This window comes from Pecten maximus, chromosome 5 (assembly GCF_902652985.1).
Source record: "Pecten maximus chromosome 5, xPecMax1.1, whole genome shotgun sequence".
In the NCBI taxonomy this organism is placed as follows: domain Eukaryota; kingdom Metazoa; phylum Mollusca; class Bivalvia; order Pectinida; family Pectinidae; genus Pecten; species Pecten maximus.
In genome coordinates this window covers 9,272,820-9,283,824 of record NC_047019.1, presented here as the reverse complement: position 1 = coordinate 9,283,824, position 11,005 = coordinate 9,272,820, and the positions used below count along the sequence as shown (strand labels likewise).

Sequence of the window (11,005 nt, the reverse complement as noted above, 5' to 3'; positions counted from 1 at the left end):
TAGCCTATTTACGAATGTAAAACCTGTCCGATCAAGCCAACCAATTTTTAGAAAACTATAATGTAATTTCCGCAATATACCGCTCGGCCAAAGAGATCTTCTCTATAGCTCGATCGGTTGATATCATAAGCCTGGGTTCGATCTCTAGTGGAGGCAGTGATTCAAATTTAACCAATCATGCGCTCTGTTACAATGGAATAAATAAAAATTTACGAAGTGAAATTTAGTCCTTCAGCATATAATTTAAATCATATCTATTGCCCCAAAATTGAGCAGAGGATTAGTCACAAGTTTTTCCAACTTTTCAACACCTTTTCCTCTAATACAGTTCATATACATATGTATTGATACTTACATGGTAACATTTAACAAGGCATCCAAATCATATTATACAATCAATACATTTTACTAAAAACTTGTTGCTGGATTTGATGAAATATGCACGTGTCTGAAAACTTCTTTATTTATGTCTACGGACAGATTTTCATTTCCAAATAAAAACAAGTCTAGATTAATTAGATATTACATTTAACGACCTAGTGTTTTGAAGTGTTTTGACGTTCTATCTAGGAATCGAACCATGGTCGCTTCGATGGAAAGTAAGTGCATGATAGGTCCATATCGCGCCACCCGACCAGTAATCTTGTTATCTTGAAATATACATCGCTAATCAACAGCGTTATCTGCCCGGTACAGGTGTGACCCACATACCCATCTATCATACGTGTACAAACAGCTATAAATAGATATATAATGGTTATATATATGTATACAATTTACAATGGAGTTGTTTATAATACAATGGCTGTCACTTTTCTTTGTCTTGGCGACATCTCTGAAAGTATATGTGCCGGAATGGCCCACTACGTATAAGGTAAGATCATTTCTGATAGAGTTTGTATATATTTGAAATTTAAATTATTTTGAATTTTACTCAAATGATGCCTGATGATGATAGGGGGATACACATTTGAATTTATAGTGTAATCTCGATGAAATAACATACCACCAACACGCACTAACCCTGATTATACGCATATTCACGCTGGTAAGCGAGATATTGACGAACTATGAAATACCGACTTCCTATCTATCAATCTACCACCGGAAGATGTCAGTCTTCTCTACACTAAAATCTGCCTTCAACATAAAACAAAAACACAAATATCCATTTGCCGTCTAGCCCGCCGTTTAAATAGCGGTCGGCGTGTAATGTCAAATATGAAAAAAACACATTGATTATACAAGTGATATAAGGACAAAGAATGTAACTACTATAATATGATTACATTTTTCAAGGAGTAAAAATCTCCTTCGCCGAGATCAACCTGCTCGCTCGCTCAGGAAAAACCGGATAAATTTCCGGAAACCTGCGTCCAATGGCAAAGGAGAGTTCAGTCTAACTACTTCTGCAAGTTATCCTCAGGTGTAACATTGGAACCTATGTTAGATACAACTGTACAACACGGACACTGGCCATAACGAACCTATGTTAGATACTCCTGTACAATACGGACACTGGCCATAACGAACCTATGTTAGATATAATTGTACAATACGGACACTGGCCATAACGAACCTATGTTAAATATTCCTGTACAATACGGACACTGGCCATAACGAACCTATGTTAGATCCTCCTGTACAATACGGACACTGGCCATAACGAACCTATGTTAGATACTCCTGTACAATACGGACACTGACCATAACGAACCTATGTTAGATACTCCTGTACAATACGGACACTGGCCATAACGAACCTATGTAAGATACTCCTGTACAATACGGACACTGGCCATAACGAACCTATGTTAGATACTCCTGTACAATACAGACACTGGCCATAACGAACCTATGTTAGATACTACTGTACAACACGGACACTGACCATAACGAACCTATGTTAGATACTACTGTACAACACGGACACTGGCCATAACGAACCTATGTTAGATACTACTGTACAATACGGACACTGACCATAACGAACCTATGTTAGATACTCCTGTACATTACGGACACTGACCATAACGAACCTATGTTATATACTACTGTACAACACGGACACTGACCATAACGAACCTATGTTAGATCCTCCTGTACAATACGGACACTGACCATAACGAACCTATGTTAGATACTCCTGTACAATACGGACACTGGCCATAACTAACCTATGTTAGATCCTCCTGTACAATACGGACACTGGCCATAACGAACCTATGTTAGATACTACTGTACAATACGGACACTGACCATAACGAACCTATGTTAGATACTACTGTACAATACGGACACTGACCATAACGAACCTATGTTAGATCCTACTGTACAATACGGACACTAGCCATAACGAACCTATGTTAGATACTACTGTACAATACGGACACTGGCCATAACGAACCTATGTTAGATACTACTGTACATTACGGACACTGACCATAACGAACCTATGTTAGATACTCCTGTACAATACGGACACTGGCCATAACGAACCTATGTTATATACTACTGTACAACACGGACACTGACCATAACGAACCTATGTTAGATACTCCTGTACATTACGGACACTGGCAAAAACGAACCTATGTTAGATACTACTGTACAATACGGACACTGACCATAACGAACCTATGTTAGATACTACTGTACAATACGGACACTGACCATAACGAACCTATGTTAGATACTACTGTACAATACGGACACTGGCCATAACGAACCTATGTTAGATACTACTGTACAATACGGACACTAGCCATAACGAACCTATGTTAGATACTACTGTACAATACGGACACTGGCCATAACGAACCTATGTTAGATACTCCTGTACATTACGGACACTGACCATAACGAACCTATGTTAGATCCTCCTGTACAATACGGACACTGGCCATAACGAACCTATGTTAGATACTCCTCTACAATACGGACACTGACCATAACGAACCTATGTTAGATCCTCCTGTACAATACGGACACTGACCATAACGAACCTATGTTAGATACTACTGTACAATACAGACACTGGCCATAACGAACCTATGTTAGATCCTCCTGTACAATACGGACACTGGCCATAACGAACCTATGTTAGATACTCCTGTACAATACGGACACTGACCATAACGAACCTATGTTAGATACTCCTGTACAATACGGACACTGGCCATAACGAACCTATGTTAGATACTCCTGTACAATACGGACACTGACCATAACGAACCTATGTTAGATCCTCCTGTACAATACGGACACTGGCCATAACGAACCTATGTTAGATACTCCTGTACAATACGGACACTGACCATAACGAACCTATGTTAGATCCTCCTGTACATTACGGACACTGGCCATAACGAACCTATGTTAGATACTACTGTACAATACAGACACTGGCCATAACGAACCTATGTTAGATCCTCCTGTACAATACGGACACTGACCATAACGAACCTATGTTAGATACTACTGTACAACACGGACACTGGCCATAACGAACCTATGTTAGATCCTCCTGTACAATACGGACACTGGCCATAACGAACCTATGTTAGATACCAATGTACAATACGGACACTGGCCATAACGAACCTATGTTAGATACTCCTGTACAATACGGACACTGGCCATAACGAACCTATGTTAGATCCTCCTGTACAATACGGACACTGGCCATAACGAGCCTATGTTAGATACAACTGTACAACACGGACACTGGCCATAACGAACCTATGTTAGATCCTCCTGTACAATACGGACACTGGCCATAACGAACCTATGTTAGATCCTCCTGTACAATACGGACACTGGCCATAACGAACCTATGTTAGATACAACTGTACAACACGGACACTGGCCATAACGAACCTATGTTAGATCCTCCTGTACAATACGGACACTGGCCATAACGAACCTATGTTAGATACTACTGTACAATACAGACACTGACCATAACGAACCTATGTTAGATCCTCCTGTACAATACGGACACTGACCATAACGAACCTATGTTAGATACTACTGTACAACACGGACACTGACCATAACGAACCTATGTTAGATCCTCCTGTAAAACACGGACACTGGCCATAACGAACCTATGTTAGATACTACTGTACAATACGGACACTGACCATAACGAACCTATGTTAGATACTACTGTACAACACGGACACTGGCCATAACGAACCTATGTTAGATACTACTGTACAATACGGACACTGACCATAACGAACCTATGTTAGATACTACTGTACAATACGGACACTGGCCATAACGAACCTATGTTAGATATTACTGTACAACACGGACACTGGCCATAACGAACCTATGTTAGATACTACTGTACAACACGGACACTGGCCATAACGAACCTATGTTAGATACTACTGTACAATACGGACACTGACCATAACGAACCTATGTTAGATACTCCTGTACATTACGGACACTGGCCATAACGAACCTATGTTAGATACTACTGTACAATACGGACACTGGCCATAACGAACCTATGTTAGATACTACTGTACAATACGGACACTGGCCATAACGAACCTATGTTAGATACTACTGTACAACACGGACACTGGCCATAACGAACCTATGTTAGATACTACTGTACAACACGGACACTGGCCATAACGAACCTATGTTAGATACTACTGTACAATACGGACACTGACCATAACGAACCTATGTTAGATACTCCTGTACATTACGGACACTGGCAAAAACGAACCTATGTTAGATACTACTATACAACACGGACACTGACCGTTATGAACCTACAATACAGCAAAAAACGAAAAACAAAAAATGGTATGACCGCTCAGTACGGGACGACGGCTAGAAATGACCCCAACTTGCATTAACTCCAAAACGTAATAGCACACAGCACGTGCTACACTAGCTAGAACGCGTAGAACAAGACAAACTATTCGGGCCGCTATACTACGAAACGCGGGAACATTTTATCACTTGACTTGTTCAATCTCTTTCCAAAATTGTCGTTTATTGCAATACATAACACGTGCAAATCGGGAAAAAACGCAAAAAAACTCGCACGTATTCGCCAATGTTAAAAAACGAAGTGTTTACCGACGCATGACGGAAAGACCCGAGTGGTTTTAAGGAAATATTGTCGACATATGATTACGTTACACTCCACGTACCCTGGCTAGCAAAGATGCATATACAGTGGACCCGCGATAATCCGGACGCAGATAGTCCGGAAAACTCACCATCCGGACGGAAATGTGTCCATATTAGGGGATTACTGTATTTCTATTCAGTGCAATCGAAATGACATACATGTACTCTCCTTGTTAAGATATCTGATCTAGAAACCTTGTTTAGCCACAGTAAATTTAAGACAAAGATATGTGCACTCCAGGAAGACATTCAAGGAGACATGCAAGATGGATTTCAAACATTTAGGTCAGAAATATTTCTTGAATAATCAAAGGTCATATTATTGGTTTTAAAATTCTGGGAAAATTTGTAGGCGTGTGTTTACGTGCAGACCGAGCAGGAATACATCCCCATGGGTTGGTATGTAGACGGCCGGACTCACAGAATGAGACTGGATAGCTACGGTATACCGGAAGGTAAGACTATAATAATGATTATTGTAGTTTTTTGTAGTTGTTTGTTTGTTTTTTGCTGTTGTTGTTGTTTTTTATTGTTTGCTTTTGTTTTTTATTGTTTGCTTTTGTTTTTTGTTGTTTTTTTGTTGTTTTGTTTATAAAGTGACCAAAATGGTGTCTTTCATCAGGTGAAAATGATCCCGTATCTAAGAGACGGAATACTGAAAAAAACAGAAGTGTTATTTTGCAACGCGAACCACCGTTATATAGGGTACTAATACTTTATTATTTGGTCCAAATACATGTAAACTGTAACGAATTCTCAAGTCCCTGTGGGTGCGTCTAGTCTTTTGACTCCAACCTAGAGGTAGCCCGAGTTTTCTGTGGCCCTGTCACCATGTCTGGTGTAGGTTTGACAGGGCCAGAGAAAACTCGGGCTAACCATAAAAATGGACGTTACGTCATAATTTATAGGTATGCACGAGAATCTTATGGCACGTGTGCTTCGTATTTTTTCTCAAATTCTTGAATTGTATATTTCATGGTGTGTTTGATTTCGCAAGGTGACACATGCATTAGAGTGTGCCTGGCTATTGTGACATGTGTTTTGAGCCTTGACACAATGTAAAAGTATCAAGAGTATACTTATTAGATCATGCGTTTGTGTCTTATTGGATGCGTAACTAATTAAGCATTGATGTCATTTTTTAGTTTCATTGGGGTATGAAAAAAAATCTGTTTGCAAACTGTATGAATCCGCGTAGACTAGCGAATTCTTACAAAAGTTACACACATTTTTTTCCATGTCCCTATGAAACTAAAAAATAATTGACATCAACGCTTATAACTAATTTTTGAGATTGATATTCAAAATCAAAACATGTTTTGTGTACAATTTAACTGATCTTATAAGGGATTCACAAATCAATACACAACATCAATGGCCGTATTGTGACATCACATTTTTCGCGCCATTTTGTTTTCTTTTTCATAGAGGTATAAAAAAAATCTCAACCAATCAGAAAGCCGTATTCTGCGTACAAACAATGGAAAATTAATTATTGATATGTGACATCTATAAAGATAATTCCATTTTTTGAGGATCTGTCCTGTCTTTAATTGACATTACAGCCACGTGTACATCACTGTTATATTGAAAGGCTGTATTTTCTCTCTCTCTCTTAAGATAAACACAGTAACCTCACATATTCCGACAACAGTTTCGACTACGCATGCTCACACCTTGGATCGCCGTTATACATCTATCTATATCACTATGACAACGGGAAAGAATATGACATATTTCCGGCACCCACAAAACCTTACCACCAATGCACGGTTTAGTAAGTTGTTTTCTTCATCATTTAAACATATTTTATTGCAATAAACAAATGGAGAAGTTATAACAACTTCTAGAACCCCAATTCTCAACAACCATGTGTAGTATTAACTATAATCAAATCATTTCAATAAAGAAAAGAGCATAGCAAAAAAATAATAATAGATAATTTCGAAAGACGTCGTTCTGTGAACTATGCATGAAAATGATCTTTTCGGCCTATCCTTCTGTACGACTTATTCAATAATAGCACATCCGTTTAAATTCTAGAGTGTGATGTAGGCCTAATTCAAAATGTTAATGTAAACCGCCAAAACATTTGTCGATAGGGGTTTGATTATAATCTTGGCCAATCAGAGAGCATGTTTCATTTTGCTCCCTTTTCAGTTTCCTTTTCATTCAATCGAAAAACCACTCGGGTTTTTCCGTCATATCTTCGGAAAAACAATATGACGGAATGGCCCGAGTGGTTTTCCAATCTAATTAAAAACTAGATGGTTATTTTCACTACACTGTACGTTACGTGAACATCTAACAACATCCCATATCAAAATTGATATCTACATCAAAAGTCATGCGCAATACATGTAGTGTATTTTGGGAGACAACGGTATGTTCATTTTTGTCTCCTGGTGGTTGTGTAAAACTAATGTCAACTTTATAGTGCTACCTCACTGAAGCTTACTGCTGAAGACACCAAGCAGAACACCCCACTCTCTAATAATAGAATATAATAAAAGAATAATTCACATGGTGCGTGTCGCCGATGAAGCAGAAGACGTTTCCCCTCCGAAACGCCTGGTTTATCTCTCCTTGTATTTTTTCAATAAAAATCTATATATTTCTTTAGGATCATGCCATTGTTTGTCGGTTTTTAGTTATTTTTGTTCGTAATTGAGTAAAAATTACTCTTTCGCTTTAATATCAATGTTTCTATTGTTTGTTCGTATTTGAGTTAGAATTACTTTTCGTTTTAATATCAGTTTTTCTATTGTTTGTTCAGTAATATGACGACGATGTATCCCCGCAGTCCATTGTTGCCTGGGCTGGAATTTATTGAACAAGCGACGGACAACTTTACTACGTATAACCATTGGAGAACAGATTATTTTCTCTTCACGAATGACTATTTCTTCCACGTCGCCAATGGATTACCATACAAGTAAGTAAAGCTTGAATATCAATCTCCAGTCAGCGCACATACAGAAATTTTTGCTCTAGGTAAGTTTTGTTTTGGTTTATCACCCGTTAACAGCCAGGTCATTTTGAGGCTGTGTCTCCTTGTAGTAGTTGGTGACTACCTCACTGAACAACAAACGAGACCTGTCGCATAACATCCAGAGCAATTAAAAGTAATTGCTCTGGATGTTATGCGACAGGTCTCGTTTGTTGTTCACACAGACCGACCCGTGTCTCAGCTTCCCGAGAAACACAAACGTAGCTCCTCGGATTTCAGCTGAAGTATTCATGTACGTGGCCGGCGTTTTAACTGAATGAGCTTCACTGTCCCTGCTCTTGCACTCTGGGTAAAAGGTTAACAAATTGGTTGAGATTTATACGTCAGTGGCCCTGCGATCAATAATTTATATACATATATGACCCATTTAGGTAATTAATTTTGTAAATTTTACATCAAATCTATAGTTTAACTATTTAGGAACAACTTTATGCTGCACGTGCAAAACATCGCAATCATTATTCCCGGCTTGTAATTTTAAGGTCCTAAAGAAAAGAAAAACGTTATCTGACTTTCATTTTAAGTTTGTGTTTGTATCTGTAGGGTTTACGTTGACGGTGTGGAAAAGACGTTTGTCTACATTGAAAATGTAGCGTTAGACGAAAACGTTTTCCTTGTGCCTGATGACGTCACCTGCAAAACGGGATGACCATGCTAACAACAACAACAACAACAACAACAACAACAACCTTTATATATTGACTGCGCTCACCAAGCACTCGAAAACACACTACTTTTTCCTTGTACCTAATGACGTCACCTGCAAAACGGGATGACCAGGCGATATCAGGGCCAACAGACAGTGCCAACAACAACAACAACAACAACAACAACAACAACAACAACAACAACAACAACAACAACAACAACGACGACGACGACGACGACGATGACAACAACAACAACAACAACAACATCGACCTTTATTTATTGACTGCGCTCACCAAGCACTCGAAAACGCACTATTTTATTTGGCAGACTTCTTGCGTTGAGTAGATAGACCCATTGTATTTATACATGTGACCTACGGACGGCATATAGTACTTGTCACATCGGGGCACGAGACTCGATTTTGTTATTTGTTAACTAATCATTCTAAAAATACCTTATGATTATTTATGTATTTAAAAGTTAAAATCACTTTCTGAATGAGTTTTGTTTTGATGTTGACATTGACGAAATATAATAAATGGTAAAATTATGATACCTTGTACACACGAAGTATATGATACTATTCCCAATTATAAAGTGATGATAGATCTAGCGATGATGATATATCAAGAAAACCGAAAGAGAAATGGGGAAGGCAATATTAAAATATGTTAACTGAGATAGCAAATGTACGGAAGAGCATTAGGGCCATGAAGCAAAAAAAATAAATTCATTTTTTCGTGTTAATAACTCGAAATTTCGAGATATTAACACGAAAAAATGAATTTATTTTTTTTGCTTCTTGGCCCTAATGCTCTTCCGTAGTAATGAAACGAGAAATTAGTTAAATTGCATTTTTCTATTTGTTAGTTCCATTTTAACGTCCTGTACATACATTTAAAATCAAGTAAATTGCAGCTTAACAGATTTGTTACAATTCTATCACAATCGAATGAATGGCATGGTAATTTAACTTGAGATATTTATCTCGAGTTTGTAGTTCTGTTTTACCATATTACAACTTCATTGAAAGCTCTGTTAGCTTTGAAATCAATCTCGTAGATTTTCACGATCCCAAACTCCTAAAAAATACAGAATTTTATTGTTAAAACATTGTGTACATGTATTAATTATAATTATATGCTCATCAATTATACACCATTTTATAATGAAAGTATTTAGATTATAAATCATTAAAATATTTTGAATGTAAAAAACTCGATAAGCAAACAATACTTTGCTTAGACAACATAAGTTTGTATTTGAATTTTACAAAAGTGTAATGATGTAATTTAAAATCCATAAATGCAATTTTTATTCGAGTGATTTCTAAGTGAGGTATAAAGTTACACCTAAAGGGATATATCTGTACAACATCAAACGAACGTAACAGAAAAGATCAACATACATATTATATATACTATCAAAACGGTACGTCGGTCACGATTTCAACGCCAGAGCCAAGCAAATTCCATTACTTGTTTTACGCACTAGACATGTCTTCGCTAGAAAAAAATCTGAATACTGTTGTTTTACAGCACTATGGTGATAATATTTTGTTAAAAAATGAGATAAATCATAAAAGAACGTAAGATCTTGATATAACATCACTCATTACTAATGCTTCACTTACTTCGATATGTCGGTGATGTCCCTTGTCCCCCCCCCCCCCCCCCACTTGTTCCCCCCCCCCCCCCACTTGTCCCCCCCCCCCCCACTTGTCCCCCCCCCCCCCGTAAACCTCGATATAATGCCCTTCGTAAACCTCGATATAGTGCCCCCCCGTAAACCTCGATATAATGCCCCCCCCCGCCAACCTCGATATAATACCCCGTAAACCTCGATATAATGCCCTTCGTAAACCTCGATATAATGCCCCCACCCCCCGTAAACCTCGATATAATACCCCGTAAACCTCGATATAATGCCCTTCGTAAACCTAGATATAATGCCCCCGTAAACCTCGATATAATGCCCCCAGTAAACCTCGATATAATGCCACTCGTTAACCTCGATAAAATGCCATCCGCAAACCTCGATATAATCCCCAGAAAACCTTGATAAAGTGCCCCTCGTAAATATCGATATAGTTCCCCTCGTGAACCTCGATATAAAGCCCCTGATGCATTTTGTAACGTGAAGTAAAATCTCGATGTGTTCAGTAAAGTCTCGATATAC

At 38.3% G+C, this 11,005-nt stretch overlaps 1 protein-coding gene across 1 annotated transcript; it reads left to right on the top strand.

Moving 5' to 3' along the window:
• Positions 1-737: 737 nt before the first annotated feature.
• On the top strand, positions 738-9,321 carry LOC117327066. The gene is made up of 5 exons (XM_033883894.1): positions 738-874; positions 5,519-5,621; positions 6,787-6,943; positions 7,943-8,101; positions 8,720-9,321. The coding sequence occupies exons 1-5, from the start codon at positions 782-784 to the stop codon at positions 8,823-8,825; spliced, it is 618 nt and encodes a 205-aa protein (XP_033739785.1). The 5' UTR covers positions 738-781; the 3' UTR covers positions 8,826-9,321.
• The last annotated feature ends 1,684 nt before the right edge of the window (positions 9,322-11,005 follow it).